The sequence below is a fragment of the Pseudorca crassidens genome, chromosome 2, assembly GCF_039906515.1.
Source record: "Pseudorca crassidens isolate mPseCra1 chromosome 2, mPseCra1.hap1, whole genome shotgun sequence".
Classification (NCBI taxonomy): Eukaryota; Metazoa; Chordata; class Mammalia; order Artiodactyla; family Delphinidae; genus Pseudorca; species Pseudorca crassidens.
In genome coordinates this window covers 52,428,834-52,447,079 of record NC_090297.1, presented here as the reverse complement: position 1 = coordinate 52,447,079, position 18,246 = coordinate 52,428,834, and the positions used below count along the sequence as shown (strand labels likewise).

General features: G+C 34.9%; 1 protein-coding gene across 1 annotated transcript in view; it reads left to right on the top strand.

Moving 5' to 3' along the window:
• The window catches only part of TM2D1 (TM2 domain containing 1), a 55,001-nt gene that overhangs the window by 1,997 nt on the left and 34,758 nt on the right, over positions 1-18,246 (top strand). Inside the window, exons 2-3 of the mRNA XM_067726357.1 lie at positions 149-222; positions 10,149-10,257. Of these exons, the coding sequence (XP_067582458.1) occupies positions 149-222; positions 10,149-10,257 (183 nt within the window). The remainder of the gene's footprint in view (positions 1-148; positions 223-10,148; positions 10,258-18,246) is intronic.

The following is an 18,246-nucleotide window of genomic DNA, read 5'->3' as shown; positions in this document are numbered from 1 at the left end:
AGAAGTATACCTGTGCTTGTTGACTTGGACAAACTAACAGCCTCTTTTCACATGTGAATATAATCATAAATATATAAGATGACATGTTAAAGACAAGATGATAATGTTTTATATTGGAATGTAGTTCATATTTCCTTAACTTTTCTACATATATTTGTAAAGATCCAAAAATAAATGATGCTACACAAGAACCAGTTAACTGTACAAACTACACAGCTCATGGTAAGACTTGCAGAAACATTTTAAATAATTTTTAAAACATTATTTCATAGATGAATGTGTGATCGCTAACAGTAATTAATAAATGTGTTTTTTCTTGATTTACAACATTATTATTATTCAGTTTTCAGAACAACTTAATATTGGAGAACTGGCTAGGGGTTGTTAATATTTAATTTAAAAAATAATCTTATTCTATTAATTATATAAACTGAGTTTTTTATTTTCATTCATTTTTTTAAAAAACCTTTAGAATAATTTATATAGCTTTCTTGTTGCCCTTTATTTATCAAGTTATGTTTTACAAAGATGCTTCTTTAGACTTTTAATTACTCAAAGAGAACTTGAAATGAGACTTTTAGTCCAATAAGGTACGGTGAGGAGCTTTATCACCCATATCATGCACTTGTAAAATATACTTAGGTACATCCTAAGTGTGAAAAGAATACGGTAAGGATTTGAAGTGTGCATTAGTTTTTTCTTAGACGTTTTGGTAATGGATAACACCCTCAACCTAAGGATTTGGGGGAGCTTCTGTTATTCCAAAAAATACGTAATGCTAGATAAAAATTAATAAGTTGTTTAGCCTTCTAAAGGGTTATATGTTGGAAAGGAGGCAGATAGATGTAAGTTGGAGCTATTTGGATTTGGCATTCTTATTTGACATGGTACATAATGATGGTCAATACCTAGTATTATTTTGAGAAAAGAACACCTATTGAATATATACTGATTGTTTTATTCTTTAGACAGGAAATAAGGCAATAATTGATGTTTTCTTTATAAATGAAAGCTACTAAACAGATTCATTTTGGAAATCAGATTAAAGGGATTTTTTTTAACTGCAAAAAACTTTCAGTTTTTCAAAATTATCTTATAGTCAAATAACTGACCTCTTGATTATGAATTTGTATATATTTTTAAAAGATGTCCCTTCTCTTTTTTATTCCTTTATATTTTGACACACTGTTAGCCCTATTCTATTCAGCAGAGATATTTGAAAGTAAATTGTGTTAAACTTTTATAACAGACGTTTTGCTACTATTCTGGAGTAATGAAATTTTATCATATAAACAGTAATAGGTTATATATATGATTTTTATAGTAAATATTGCTCAATATATGTACATTTATTTAATTAAGATGTGTTAGACTTAAAGGAACTTTGCACGGAATCCCCTCCTTTTTAAATTGCTTTATAAGTATATTCTGATTTGCCTGTGTTACAGTTCAGTCTTTTATATTGTGCTCTCAGAATACAGAGAATAGTGTTAACACACATAAAGAACAATGAGCTTTCAGATATTCAACCACGTATATGAAATATGTTGGAAATCTGTGAATACTATTGTGACTGAGGTCACTTTAAACTAGGAATCAGGCAGCCAGCCATCTCAAAAAAGCCTTTTCTAGTCTGCAGAATTCTTTGTACGTATGAGGATTTTGAAGGAAATTATACAACTAAAAAGAATAGTTTCTGACCAAAAAGAGCTCTGCCCTCCAGTTAGGTGTCTCTTTTGTAAAATAAGTTTGAATCCACTTAAGTAATTATTGCTAAATAAGTTTATAAACAACTACAAAATCAAATGATCAGACTGCTAGGAAGTATAAAAGGACTTGGAGGTGTTATGGTCACGTTGTGACCTGTCAGGTAAGTTATCATAGATGATGTAAGTGGAGAGCTGCAGAAAAATAAAAGGAAGGCTTTCTATGTACAGGAATGGTATGGTTATTCATTTGGAGAGAATAAACCATAAGTGCCTAACAATCTGGAAACACACATAAAATGTTACAAATTAATAAATAAATGACTTTAGATTATTATTATGACTTTAAAAAGAAAATAAAGTTTCGGAGACAAATATGAGTTACAGGGCTTCTGCATGTGGATTATAATTTATGCATGACCCAGAAGTGTTCAGCCAAGATCTGGGATAGGTTCTACCAGCCCATCCCTCATGAGGCTATGTCTGTCCACAGGATGCTTCTTTTAATTGTCCTTTTTAAAACACGCAAGACGAGTGGAGTGGCTGTGGTGAGTCACTTCTGAGTGCTGATCAGAGAGGACATCAAAATAACCCTTGAAACATGCTTTTTGGTCCTGACGTAGGAATATATTAGAGTTGTGAAAAGTGTGATCTCTCTCGTTTCTCGAGCCAAAATTTTTCTTCTGTTTTTTTGAATATATGAAGGACTATTGCAGAATCCTCAAACTAAGTTTAATTTTCTTAAACTATACTTTTTAGTAAGGAATGAGTGGGTGGAGTGTTTTACGGAGAGGGGAGTTTGGAGGTAGAGAGTAAGAATTGGGACCAAAGGCAAAGGAGATTCAACTATGACAATAAACTGTGTGGTCTTAAAATGGTTACCAGTTAGCCCAACCAGTTAACACGCATCTTTATTTATTCAGAAATTATTTGTAATAGTTTAATAATTAAATTAAAATAAGTAAATGGATCAAAACAGCTAACAGTGAACATTTGTATTATAAACTATTTATTATTGAGAAATTTATTTATTGAGAAGTTATTATATGGCAGGCTTCTGCTAAATGGTATAGATGATACATAAAAGAAGACAATCTCTGCCCTCAAGGAGTGTTCTGTTTAGAACATATATATACATAAAGACATACATAAGCAAGTGTTTTTAATTTTCTGAGTAGTGAAATACAAAAGTATTTAAACTCCATTTCCAGAAATTTTGCTCTGGTCCTTTGGCAGAAGGTCTTTTTCATTTAGATGTTATTGAAGTATATGTACAGAAGAGTACACTTAAATATAACTCAAATAAACTTTCACAAACTGAACACACCTGTGAATGCTTCCAGATTAAGAGACAACCTTATCAACATGCTAGGACTCTGCCCCATGCTCTCTTATAGCCACTACCCTGCCTTAATGATAATTATTATCCTAACTTCTAATAGCATAAATTAGTTATGCAAAGGGTGTGTTATTTTTAAACTTTTTATTTGGAGATAATTTCAAGCTTACAGAAAAATTGCAAGAATAGTACAAAGAACACCCATACACCCTCTCCCCAGATTCACCCATTGTTAAACATTATCCTTCTGGCTTTATCATTGTGCACTCATGCATGCTCTCTGTCTCTCTCTGAATTTGTGTATATATGTTTTGTCCCTAAATATGTTTGTGTGTGTTTTCTAAGAATAGAGATATTCTCTTGACATAACCACAGTTCAGTTGTAAAACTTGAGTAAATTCAGTGTTAATGCACATACTTTACCATCCACATTCTGATTTTGTCAAATAACCCAAATAAAGCCTTTATAGCATTTTCCCCCAGTACAGGATCCCAAGATCAGGTTTTGCCTTTAGTTTTCCTTAACTTGGAATATTTCCACAGCTTTGTCTTTCATGATACTGACAAGTTTGAAGACTACAGTCCCCTTTATTTTAATAGAATATTCCTCATTTGGGATTGTCTGATATTTCCTTACAACTAGATTTAGGTTCTGCATCCCAGGATGGAAAATTACATAAATGATGGCGTGTCCTCTGCATCTCACAGCTGAGGGACGTGATATCCATCTGCCTCTCATTGATGATGTTAAGTGTTGATCACTCAGTCTTTTCAGTTAAATATTTTTTCCTTTGCAACTAATAAACAGTCTTTGGGGAGACTCATTTAGACTATGCAAATATCCTATCCCTCATCAAAAATTTCCCCTAGACTTTCCCCTAGACTAGCATCCATGATGATTCTAGCCCGAATCATTTTTTTGTTTTTTTTTTTTTGGCTGTGCCGCAAGGCATGCAGGATCTTAGTTCCCTGACCAGGAGTTGAACCCATGCCCCCTGCAGTGGAAGCACGGAGTTTTAACCACTGGACCGCCAAGGAAGTCCTCCGAATCATTCTTTACTCTGATAGTTGCAAAATGATGATTTTCCAACTCCAGCACTTCCAGAGGAGAGGTGTCTTTTAACAGTAGAAATATGAAGATAGGGTTGGCTCTTTCCAGCTTTATCTTTTGCTTTCACCCAAATTCTAGATTGACACATTTAATTATCCGGTGATTATGCAGTATAACCTGTTACAGAAATCATAAATAAAAGAGTCTGACCCTCTTATATGACAGATCAGATCAGAGTGCAGAGGCATGATGTTAACTGGAGTAGGGTCCCAAACCACCTCCTCTCTAGGTCAGTCCATTTTACTGTGATGAAACTTCATTGATTATTTTATTTCTAGTTTAGCTTTTTTGTATTTAAAAAACGGTGCTGCTTTTTATAATTGAGAAATAACAGTGTACCATGCTTAAATTGATGCCATCTAAATCCTAGACATTAGCCAGAGCCAAACATTTTGCAAGAAAACTGCAAATGGAATAGTTTTCAAGCTTCTGGCATGTTGCTTAATTTTGTCAACTAGTTAACATTTATTGGTAACTGGCTTCCTTAATCTCATCATATTGATTTATTTTTGTTTGTTCCTGATATCAGTGTAAGCATGGCATTATCATGGTGTAATGAAAAGAGTACTGATTAAAAGTGATGAGTTAGTCTAGGACTTGTAGAATATTACCTATTTATGACACTTCGGTGAGCTCATTTAATTTCTTGGCACCTCAGTTTTTCTGTTTGCAAAAGAAAGAAAAGAAAAGAGCATATTACTAGTTCTGCCTACTTAATAGTTTTTTTAATAAATAAGGGTCGGGCTTCCCTGGTGGCGCGGTGGTTAAGAGTCCGCCTGCCAATGCAGGGGACACGGGTTCAAGTCCTGGTTCGGGAAGATCCCACATGCCGCGGAGCAGCTAAGTCCGTGTGCCACAACTACTGAGCCTGTGCTCTAGAGCCTGCAAGCCACAACTACTAAGCCCACATGCCACAATTACTGAAGCCCGCACCCACCTAGAGCCCACTCACCACAACAAAGAGCAGCCCTTACTCGCCGCAACTAGAGAAAGCCCACACACAGCAACGAAGACCCAACGCAGCCGGGAAGGAAGGAAGGACTCCTTTAAAAAAAATAAAATAAGTGTCAAATGAAGTCATTATAAAATATGTAAAAATGAATAAATTCTAGGGTTGTAGGCATCTATTGAATAGATTAATTTCATTTCACAAAATCTATTAAATTTACAGCCACTCACGTGTTATATTCATTCCTCATGTCAGGTTCATTCTCTTAGTCTTCTCAGTGTTGAAGTTCTCTAATTTCCTAGAGTAAGGAAGTTGAACACTTTCTCTAGCCAAGCATCATGCTTTACATACCATATGCTTTTAATATGTGTATAATAGCATTACAAGGGTCTTATCCCATTTCACAGATTACAAAACAAGGTTCAATGAGGTTTTGTAACTTGCCCAGAAGAACATACTAGTTAAGTGACAGAGTTTGGACTTAAGCACAAATTTGTCCCATTCTAAAGTATTGCTTTTTGGAGTTTTCTATCAGTTGAAACAAATCAGATCAGTCTCAATGTTGCTCTTTAATATTTTCTCATGTTATCTCGCTATACTGGGAGCGACAGCTCATCCATCCTCATTAAAGTACGTAATTTTCATCCCTTGAAATAATTAGCTCATACTTCTGTCAAACTTCTCCAGAATTATTGTAGCAATGTGGTTTCCCCTTCACTCTGGTACTTCCACTATTTTTATCTTTCCTGAGGTTCTAAGCCTAGATCGTTGGGCATTTTTCTCTCCTTTATCTGTCTCATTAAATACAAAGCAGCTCATATTGAATACAAATCATTTCTTATATTAGAAATGATACAATAGCATTGAAAGCTAAAATTGTCAAAATATAGGAGTTTGAACAATTAATAGTATCCAACCAAAAAATAGGTATGATTTCTTAGTTTTTAATATTTTTATAAAGCATTTTTACAACTCACCTATAAATGTTTGATCTTCCAAATTTTGTACAGGAACCTGTAATCTCAAAAAATATTATATTTCTGTTAGGCAAGGTATATTGGACAATAACCCCAATGGGAATCATAGTGTTTTGTATTGCAACTATCTCTTTAAGATCTAATTTTAGATAGTCTGCAGGAAGATCTAACAAGGCAATAAGGCAGGAAAGTGACAGCTTCAAACTGAACAAGTACAAGGTAGTAATACATTTAGAGGAAAATTACCCAAAATTTAGTAATAGAATTCTGTTTTATTGCACAATTTTCCAATCCAGAACTTACTACTTTGAGGATTTGAAAAAAAATTAAAGGTGTTATTTGAAGAAAAACTTGCGTCTATCTATAGATCTTCCTGCAGGTCACTTCTTTGTGGAGGTGGAGTGGTCCTCACCAAGGCAAAAAACTTTAATTTTTTAAACCAGACATTGCTTTGACTTATTTACATGCCTGATGCCTTAACTGGAGTACATGTACTCCTGGGGGTGGACAAAGCTTTCCAAGAGGTAAACAGATATAGATGAATAAGTTTTCTAGGGCTGTTAGTAATAGTGTTACAAACTGGATGGCCTAAAACAGTAGATGTTTACTGTCTCTGGAGGCTAGAAGTCTGAAATCAAGGTGTTGGCAAGGCCATGTTCCCTCTCAAACTCTGGGTAGAATTTTTTGTTTCCTCTTTTGAGCTGCTAGGGGTGGCTGGCAATCCTTGGCAGTCCTCGGATTGTAACCTAATCAGTCCTAGTTTCTCTCTCTCTTTTTTTTTTTTTTTGGCCATGCTGCATAGCTTGTGAGATCTTAGTTCCCGACCAGTGATTGAACCTGGGCGCTCGTCAGTGAAAGCCTCGAGTCCTAACGACTGGACCACCAGGGAATGCCCCACGTTAGTCTAATCTCTGCTTCTGTCTTCACATTGCATTCTGCCTGTATGTCTTCACATCATCTTCTCCCTGTGTATGTTCAGTTTTCCCTTTTTTAAGGATACCAGTCTTATTGCATTAGGGCCCACCCTAATGACCTCATCTTAACTTGGTTAAATTTGCAAAGACTATTTCTAAGCAAGGTAACATTCTGAGGTACTGAGGGTTAGGACTTCAACATATCTTTTTGGAAGGGTACAATTCAGCCCACAATGTGTCTTTAAAATAATCAATTTCCAGATCCTCAGTTTTTATATGTGTATTTTTTCCTACAGTTGATGTAGAATTTCTGAATTTTAAAGAAGAGCCCTTTCACATTCTTGGTTGGATCATAGTGGCTATCAAATTGCTGTGGTATTTAGATTCCATTTTAAAGAATGCTATAATATTTCAATACTAAGGGCAGTATTTACAGTATGCTGGAAATAATATTTTTCCCAACAATTTAAACCCATGGTGAAAAATTTTAGAAGTCAAGTTAAAAATGTGTGAGGGAGTATATGGTTTTAAAAAGTTATTTTAGGGAGCGTGTGAGCCACATTTTTTGAAGACCACTGATCTACAGCAGTTTTTCAACCTTAGTACTATTAATGTTTGGGACTAGATAATTCTTTATTGTGAGAAGGCTGTCTTGTGCATTGTAGGATGTTTAGGAGCATCCCTGGCCTCTACCCACTAGATGCCAGTAGCAGCTTCCCAGTAGTGACAACCAAAAATGTTTCCAGACGTTGCCAAATATCCCCTGGAAAGCAAAATTACTTTCCATCATTCCCTCATCATAGAAATAGAGCATACTGATCTCCTTTCAATTGGTAACATAGAATATATATTAGCATTTCAGACGTATGTTAATCTCGGTTTTGAGTTGTCTACTATATAGCTCCAGTCAAAAGCATGACCTAAGATGGCAGATTGAGAGATATAACTTAAGGGACATGATAATAATTCATTCACAAAAGTCAGTAAGTTTTATCTCTATATCAAGGCAGATGGCAAAACAACTGCATATAAATCATGTGTTAACTTTTTCTCCATCTCTGTAGATCTTAACATTATAAGCTCTTGCTTATATCTGGAGTCAGTGTGAGAAATGGCTATGTGGAAAACTTTTCTCTATTCTAATAAAGTTCTAGTTGAGGACCTTCTCTATTACATTCTCTTACCCTTGTGTCATGAACCAAACCAAATTCCCACAGTGGTTTAGAGGTGAATTGGTATGCTTTCTTTCAGTTATATCACGGTAGCTCTGTAAAGCTTTTTGCCTTAACTACCAGGAACCTCTGAGCTACATTGGTGGTCGGTTATACTGTCTTCCCTTAGTTGTTTCCCAGTATAATTATTTCTTCACTCTCCCTCTTCCCTTAATCTTATTACTTTTTTTCTTGTTTAAATGGTTCTCAGTTGTATTGAACCTATCTATGCCTTTTAGCATAAGCACCTCCTTGTGTTGGAAATGTAAATACATTAAATAAATAAAGTTTATGGGACGGTATAGTTTGAACTATCAATAACACACAGAAGGGTGCAAAGTCATTATAGAGTTTTTTTCCTGGCCTCATTCTCTCAGTGTGCTACTCTGGCATAAAAAAAGGACAGTGATTTCTTGAAAATCTTAAGATAATTATAGACAGAAAATAAATACCATTTTTCTCTCATAATAAAACTCTGGAGTCTGTGGGGGTTTTTTTGTTTGTTTGTTTTAGACTATTAGACCAAGTTCTGTTTTCATTTTCTCAAAAAAAACCCCACTGTAATTATTGTTGCTAAACATAGAGATAAACATTTACTGAAACTAGCCTAAAAACATTAGTACCTTTTAGTCAGAAACAATGAAGGAGGAAAAGGCACTAACATTTATTGAATGCCTACTAAATGCTGGCCTTACACTAGGTATTTTGTATCACATTTAATCCCCACAATAGTCTTATTATGATCTTAGTGCTATTTTTATCTACAAGGAATCCAAGGTTCTGAAACAGGCAATGCACAGATAGGTCATTCTCATTCCAAAGTTCTAGCTCTTTCTTTTTTAAATAAATTTGTTTATTTTTGTCTGCGTCGGGTCTTTGTTGCTGCGCGTGGGCTTTCTCAGTTGCGGTGAGCGGGGGCTACTCTTCGTTGCAATACATGGTCTTCTCATTGCGGTGGCTTCTCTTGTTGCGGGGCATGGACTCTCAGCACACGGGCTATGGTAGTTGTGGCACGCGGGCCCAGCAGCTGTGGCTCGCGGGCTCTAGAGCACAGGCTCAGCAGTTGTGGCGTGTGGGCTTAGTTGCTCTGCGGCATGTGGGATCTTCCCGGACCAGGGGTTGAACCCGTGTCCCCTGCATTGGCAGGCGGATTCTTAACCACTGCGCCACCAGGGAAGTCCCCAGAGTTCTAGCTCTTTACATGATGTGCCATAAAGACTTCAGGACAGTGCCTGCCTAGCACATAGTAAGCTCTATAAGTGTTACTGCCTCGTATTATCATATCATTTGGGGTATGAATAAAGATCAAAATTACTAAATGCTGAGATAATACACTACATCAAATCCTAGAAGGAATAGAGAAACAAAAAACAAATTCTATACATTCAGAATAAATGAAAGTAATTTATTTAGAATAAAGAGGAATCAGTTTATTGTAGCCATCATCTATAAGAACTTTATAAACTGAAAATATAAAATCAGACTATGTTACATTTAATGAATTACCTAATGAGATACCAACAAAAATTCGAGAAGTATTCTTTATCCTAGAGATAAAGTAAAGCATAGTAATGTGCAATTCTTCCCTTGTTACCTTTGTCAGAGGCAGGAGATTGAACTTGATGGGTCATGCATCTAACTCAGTGTGGCAATTGTTATGCTTTTGTGTTCAGACTACTCTATCATATTACCTGTATCTTTTTTTGTTTTTATTTTTTTATCTGTATCTTGTACATGAGTGTGTGTGTGTGTGTATATATATATATATGTATATAAAATGTAGCTTTTCCTATCTAAATTAAAGTATATCATGTTATATTGGAGGTGGTTTGTTTTAACATTATATTTTCTTGTGTGTATTGCTAGCCTTAGGAAAAAACATAATTACATACTTTTCCACAAGAAAAAAAATAATGGATTTTTGCTTTTTTCTGCCTTTAGTTCCATGTTTTCCAGCACCTAACATAACTTGTAAGGATTCTGGTGGCAATGAAACACATTTTACTGGAAACGAAATTGGTTTTCTCAAGCCCATATCTTGCCGAAATGTGTAAGTACCTACCTTACTGAAGCTAAATTTTCAGATTACTTGCCTATGTTGTATCTTGACTGAATGGAGTGAAGAGGAAAAGAGTTAATTTGTAAGGAGAATCCTGCACTAATATAATTTATACCTTTTTGCTTTTGTCAGAAAATCTCTATTTTAAGTGTGCATATCGTTTTATATATATATATATATATATATATATATATATATATATATATATATATATATGCAGTTTACCAACCAAGTAAAGCTCAGTAATTCACTATGTGGGATAAATAGAATGAATGGCTTCATGCCATGTCAGTTCAGCCAGTTTTTGCTACCAAATGGCTTATGAAAAAATTCTGTTTTCAAAATTTGGGGGCTTTCTCGAGTGCAAATAAGGGATTGTGTACCTATAGTATTAAAAGAATGCTAATTAGTAATCATTTGCATTTTGAAACTTGGTTTCATTATTTGTAATAGGTTTGGATGATAAATGGTAATGTTAAACAGAATTCAAAAGTTAGTTTGGTATATTAAGACAAATGGTTTTATTTTGTTGGGAGTATTGTTTGTTTAAAGGACTTTTAAGTTTGCTATTTATTTTTGCTCCAGTAAAGCTAACAGTTTATTCTTATGTTAATGCTTTGTCCTGAAAACATGATTTAATTTTACCCATTTTTGTTAATTGTTGGCATTCTATTTTTATCTTTTACTGTACGTTGTTGCATTTTATATGATGGCACCTATTCTGCAGTTATATCAAAAAACAACCACTATTTGACTGTTTCTGCAAGTTCTATTAGAATTCTTAGAAATTACTATTAGAGTCTTTTTTTTTTTTTTTTTGACCCTACTTCACTGAGTTAATGAGGGGCTTTAGATTCTTTCTTGCTGTGTAATCCAATCACTTTAAGCTTCTTGGGTTCCAAGATTGCTCATAAGTAAAGTAAAAATTGTTAAAGGGAATTATTTCCAAAGTACTTAGATATGGTTTAGTCAGTTCTTAGATTTATAGATTGATGTTTCCAAATGACAAATAATTTGTTAAGTGTTGGTCCAAGGTTATAATACAACAACTAAGAAAATCATCCATTAAGAACAGCTAACCATTCAGGTTGGACGTTGCAGGTTCATATTACCTATAATGGTCATACCACAATGATCTGCCACTTAATTTCCAAATCAACTCTGCTTTTCCTTTTACTGTCTCTGAGTAGTTAGGCTCAATGCAAGTGAGCTGTACTAATCATGCTCACAAGACATTGATTTCAATTGTGATAGGAAATATAACTATCAAGGAAACTAGATACTCCAAGTCTACTGGCCAACTTATTCCCCTCCTGTAGTAAAGTCTACAGTTCCAAAATAGAATTTGCTTGATGAGCATTGAATCAGAACAACGGGAGTTAGATTGATGGATAATTTTAATAAGGCACAAAAGTAACATAACCTGATGTATCACTTTCCTTTATCAGGATATTCAGTACATGCCTACCAAACAGCCAGCTGCTAGTTAGCTACTGAGTAAAGACTCACTGACAAATTCTTAATTCATTGAGTGTCCCTTTTCCAGTTTACATATTTTCCTTCTCCTGTAGGCATATCCTTTTATAATATTGATACTTGACTAGAACTCCATCTCAATATTGCAGATATAGCCATTCTATAATGTATTCTTCAGCAACTGAAGTCTAAACTATGTCTGATTGGTTACCAAGTCACACACCTATTTATACTGGCCATCTGCATTAGTTGGAGCAGCCTGTTGTAACAAATGTCTTAAGAATTTCAGTGACTTAACACAGTAAAAGTTATTTCTCACTCACATCATAGTCCAATTTGTGTTGCCTTGGGGGTCTGGATGGGGTGAAGGGAGTGGTAGTTGCTCCATGCAGTCATGCGGGCTCTTGTGCTTTCATCTTGTAGCTTTGCTTCCTCTAGTCCTTAGAGTCCTTTCCATTCAGCCAGCAGATGGAAAGTGGAGAAAAAACCCCTTCAGGAATGTTTTATTGGCCAGACATAAAATGATGGCATACATCACTTCTGTCCTCATTCCATTGGCCAAAACTCAGTGATGGCTGCACTTAACTGCAAAGTTAGCTACAGTAAACAAAGGCATATCTCAGAGATATCGTGAGTTTGGTTGCAGACCAGTGCAATAAAGCAAGTCACATGAATCATTTGGTTTCCCTGTGTACATAAAAGTTATGTTTATACTATATGTAGTCTATTAAGTGTGCGATAGCATTGTGTCTAAGAAAACCATACCTTAATTTTAAAATAATGCTGTTGGAAAAATGGTGCCAATAGACTTGCTTGATGCAGGGTTGCCACAAACCTTCAACTTGTAAAAAACACAGTTTATCTGTAAAGCACAATAATGCAAAGCACACCAAACAAGGTCTGCCTGTTGTTTCGTTGTATGTACATGAGAAAAAGAGAAATGATTTGGTAAACAATTAGACAGATCTCTTCTACACCACCAGTTTTTAGATTATCCTTTAGGGTGATTTATTTATGTAGGTAACTGCTTTTCTGATTTCATTCCCCTTACCAGCCAAGATTTTTGAGAGGCTTGTTTCTATAATATTTATCTTTTATGAATTTTTCAGTCTAATGCAGTATGGCTTTTGGCCATACTGAAATTCACTAGCCATCTTTGTTGCTATATCAAATGGATATTTATAGTCTATATCTTGATCCTTCTACAGCATTTGGCATTCCCTTTTCTTAAAATACTTTCTTTCCTTAACTTCCAGTATAAAACACACTTCTATTTCTTTTGATTCCTATTCCTTTCCTTCTTCCTTAAATCTTGATATTCCCAAGATTATGTCCTTGGTCCTTTTCTCTGCTTCATTCATCCACCCCTTTGGTTTCTCTCACCATCTTTATATAAAGGTCCTTTCCTTCAAATCATTTCCTCCTTTGTATTAGTGAATGCAGCTGTTTTACCCAGTTTCTTAAGCAGAAACTTTTGGAGTCATTCTCCTATTCTCTCATTCCCCACATTTCTTCTGGCTGCTTCTGCCTTCTTAGTATTTCCTAATTTTGTTTCCTTTTCTCTCCCACTGCTACTATCCAGTAGGTTATAGCTTGAGTTTCTACAAAGTCTCCCAATTTATTTCTCTACTTCTAGTCTGGTGACCCATTGCAATGTAGAAGGGGCACTACTGCCCTCAGTGTAAAATCTGACGTTCTTATAATATTAGATGCATAGACAGAATCTCTGGGTTGTTTACCATCTTCCCTAACTCCCTGAAAATGTCCTGATTGTGAGTCAATGCAAAAAACAGGATCGTAAGCAGGAGACTGACATAATCAGATTTGACTTTAAAATGATAACTCCAGCTACCTTTTTATTTCTTTACTCCTCTTTGCAGCAACTCCTTGAAAGAGTTATCTAATACTTCTTTTCTTTAATTTTGTCCAACCTTTTTTTTTAATTGAGTTAACATAGGTTTGTAACATATAAGTTTCATGTGTACATTATAATTCAACTTCTGTATACACTGCAGGGTGCTTCTCACCACATCTAGTTTCCATCCATCATCATACAATTGATCCCTTTTACCCATTTCGCCTACCTCCCACCCCCCTTCACCTCTGTGTCTACCAGTCTGTTCTCAGTTTCTATGTGTTTGTTTTTGTTATTTTTTTGTTGTTCATTTACTTTTTTTTTATATTCCACATATGAGTGAAATCATATGGTATTTGTCATATTTGTCTTTTTCCATCTGACTTATTTCACTTAGCACATGGCACTTAGCACATAGACCTCAAGGTCTATGCATGTTGTCACAAGTAGTAAGATTTTGTCTTTTTTTTTTTAATGGCTGACTAGTATTCTTGTATATATATACACCATATCTTTATCCACTCAGTCATTGGTGGGCACTTAGGTTGTTTCCATATCTTGGCTATTGTTAATAATGCTGCAGTGAACATTGGGATGCATATATCTTTTTGAATTAGTGTTTTCTTATTCTTTGGATAAATACCCAGAAGTGGAATAGCTGGATCATATGGTAGTTTTCTCCATACTGTTTTTCTTTTCTTTTCTTTTTTAAAAATAAATAAATTTATTTATTTATTTACTTTTGGCTGTGTTGGGTGTTCATTGCTGCACGGGCTTTTTCTAGTTGTGGCGAGCAGGGGCTACTCTTCATTGCGGTTCATGGGCTTCTCATTGCGGTGGCTTCTCTTGTTGTGAAGCACAGGCTCTAAGTGCATGGGCTTCAGTAGTCGTGGCACGCGGGCTCAGTAGTTGTGGCTCACGAGCTCAGTAGTTGTGGCTCGCAGGCTTTAGAGTGCAGGCTCAGTAGTTGTGGCACATGGGCTTAGTTGCTCCGCGGCATGTGGGATCTTCCCAGACCAGCATTGGCAGGCAGATTCTTAACCACTGCACCACCAGGGAAGTCCATCCATACTGTTTTTCATAGTGGCTGCTCTAATTTACATTTCCACCAACAATATATGAGGGTTCCCTTTTCTCCACATCCTCTCCAACATCTTGTCTTTTCTTGTTTTTATGATAATAGCCATTCTAATGTGTGAGGTGATATCTCATTGTGGTTTTAATTTGCATCTCTCTGATGATTGAACATCTTTTCAAGTGCCTGTTGACCATGTCTTAAATGGAAAAATGTCTGTTTAGATCCTCTGTCCATTTTTTAATCAGGTTGTTTGTTTTGTTTTTATTGAGTTGTATGATAGGAATTGCACTGAATCTGTAAATTGCTTTAGGTAATGTGTATTTTAACAATGTTAATTCTTCCAATCCATGAGCATGGGATATTTTCACATTTCTTTGTGTTTTCTTCAATTTATTTCAATAATGTCTTACAGTTTTTAGTATACAGGTCTTTCATCTCCTTGGTTAAACTTATTCCTAGGTATTTTATTATTTTTGTTGCAATTATAAATAGGATTGTTTTCTTAATTTCTTTTTCTGCTAGTTTGTTAGTGTATAGAAACACAACAGATTTTTGCATATTGATTTTTTTACCCTGCTGTTTTACTGTATTTGTTTATTATTTCTAATAGTTTTTGATGGAGTCTTTAGGGTTTTCTATATATAAAATTATGTCATCCACAAATAGTGACAGTTTTACTTCTTTCTTGCCTTTTATTTCTTTTTCTTGCCTAATTACTCTGGCTAGGACTTCCAATATTATGTTGAATAAGAGTGATGAGAGTGGGCATCCTTGTCTTGTTCCTGATCTTAAAGGGATAGCTTTCAATTTGTCACTGTTGAATATGATGATAGCTGTGGGTTTGTTACATATGGCCTTTACTATGTAGAGGTACATTCCTTCTGTACTCATTTTATTGAAAGTTTTTTATCATAAATGGATTTTGAATCTTGTCATATGTTTTTCTGAGTCTTTTGAGGTGATCATATGGTTTTTATTCATTTTGTTAATATGGTGTGTCACATTGATTGATTTGTGGATGAATCATCCTTGCATCCCTGCAATAAATCCCATTTGATTATGGCATATAATCCTTTTAATGTATTGTTGTATTTGGTTTACTAATATTTTGTTAGGGATGTTTGCATCTATGTTCATCAGAGATATTGGGTTGTAATTTTCTCCTCTTGTGGTGTCCTTGTCTGGTTTTGGTAATGCTGGTTTTGCAAAATAAGTTAGGAAGCATCCCCTCCTCTTCAGTTTTTTGAAAGAGGTTGAGAAAGATAGGTATTAAATCTTTGAATGTTTGGTAGAATTCACCAGTGAAGCCATCTGGTCCTGGACTTTTGTTTTGGGGGAGGTTTTTGGTTAATGTTTCATCTCTTTACTAGTGATAGGTCTATTCAGATTTTCTATTTCTTACTGATTCAGTCTTGGAAAGTGGTATGATTCTAAGAATTTATCCATTTCTTCTAAGTTGTCCAATTTACTGGCATACAGCCATTCATAATAGTCACTTATAATCCTTCATGTTTCTTTGGTATCCATTGTAACTTCTCCTCTTTCATTTCTGCTTTTATTTATCTGAGTTGTCTTTTTTTTTGTTGTGAGTCTAGCTAAAGGTTTGTCAACTTTGTTTATCTTTTCAGAGAACCAACTCTTAGTTTCATTGATCTTTCTATCTTTTCTATTTTCTTTTTAGTCTCTATTTCATTTATTTCCACTCTTGATTTTTATGTTTTCCTTCCTTCTGCTGACTTTGGGCTTTGTTTTTTCTCCTTTTTCTAGTTACTTTAGGTGTATGGTTACATTATTTGTGGTGTTTCTTGAGGTAGACCTGTATTTCTATAAACTGTCCTGTTAGTACTGATTTTGCAGTGTGTTTCCCTTAGATTTTCAGTATGTCATATTTTCATTTTCATTTCTCTTCAGGTACTTCTAAAATTTCTCCTTTAATTTTTTTCATTGATGCATTAGTTATTCAGTAGCATGTTGTTTAGTTTCCACATGTTTGTGATTTCTCCAGCTTTCTTCTTATAATTGATTTCTAGTTTCATACCATTGTGGTCAGAAAAGATGCTTGATATGATTTCAGTTTTCTTAAACTTATTGAGACTTGTTTTGTGTCCCAGCATATGGTTTATCCTTGAGAACATTCTGTGTGCACTTAAGTATGTGTATTCTGCAGATTTTGAATGGAATATTCTGTATACATACATCTGTTATTAAGTCTCTTTGGTCTAGTGTTTCATTTAAGACCGACTTTTCCTTCTTCTCTTTCTGTCTAGATGATCTGTCTGTTGATGTACAGGGGGTGTTAAAGTTCTTATTCTGTTGCTGTCAGTTTCTCCCTTTAGGTCTGTTAATAACGCTTTATATATATTTTGGTGCTATTTTGTTAGGTGCATATATATTAATAAATGTTATATCTTCTTGATGGGTTGTACCCTTTATCATTAGTATATAATGTCCATCCTTGCCTCTTATTAACTTTTTTGGTTTGAAGTCTGTTTTGTCTGATATGAGTATGGCTACACCTGCTTTCTTTTGGCTGCCATTTGCTTAGAGTATCATTTTACAGCCCTTTACTTTGCACTTAATATTTATCTTTAGAACTGAGATGTGTCTCCTGGAGGCAGCATATAGTTGGGTCTTATTTTTTAATCCATCCAGCCACTCTGTGTCTTTTGATTGGTGAATTCAATCCATTTACATTTATTGTGATTTTTTTTTTTTTGGCCACACCCTGCAGCATGTGTGATCTTAGTTCCCCAACCTGGGATCAAACCCATGCCCCCTGAAGTGGAAACGTGGAGTCTTAACCACTGGACCACCAGGAAAGTCCCCATTTAGTGTGATTATTGATATATGAGGACTTGGTATTGACATTTTATCTTTTCTCTTCTGGTTGTTCTATAGTTCCATTGTTTCTTTTTCCTTGCATTTCTGTCTGCTGTTTTAGTTTGGTGGTTTTCTATGATGTTTTTCTTAGTTTTCTCTTTTTTTATGTTTTGTGTCTCTGCACTAGATTTTTGTTTTGTTATCATGAGGTATGTATAAATGTTTTAAATTTAAAATAGTCCTTTTTCTGCTGGTAGTATCTTATCCTAATATGCCTCTACAGGTTTCATCCTTTTCCTCTTCTCCTTTTATGTTTTTGTTGTCACAAGTATGTCTCAACACAAAATGCTGTGAGTTTGTTACCAAATTGACATAGCTGTAGTTATTTTTAGTGCTTTTTTTCCCACCCTTTAACCTTTGCTGTAATTGTTTAACAACCTATTCTGATATACAGTTGCAATTTTCTGATTCTGTCTATTTATTACCTTACTCAGTGTTTTGTGTACTTTTGCCTTTTCATTTCAGGTAGAAGAGCTGCTTTCAACATTTCTTGTTAGGCAGGTGTAGTGGTGATAAACTCCTCAACTTTTGTTTGTCTGGGAATGCCTTTATTTCTCCTTTCTGTCTGAATGATACCTTTGCTGTATAGAGTATTCTTGGCTGACAGTTTTAATCTTTCAATATTCTGAGTTTGTCATTCAACTCTCTTCTGGCCTGTAGAGTTTCTGCTGAGAAATCTGCTGATAGCCTC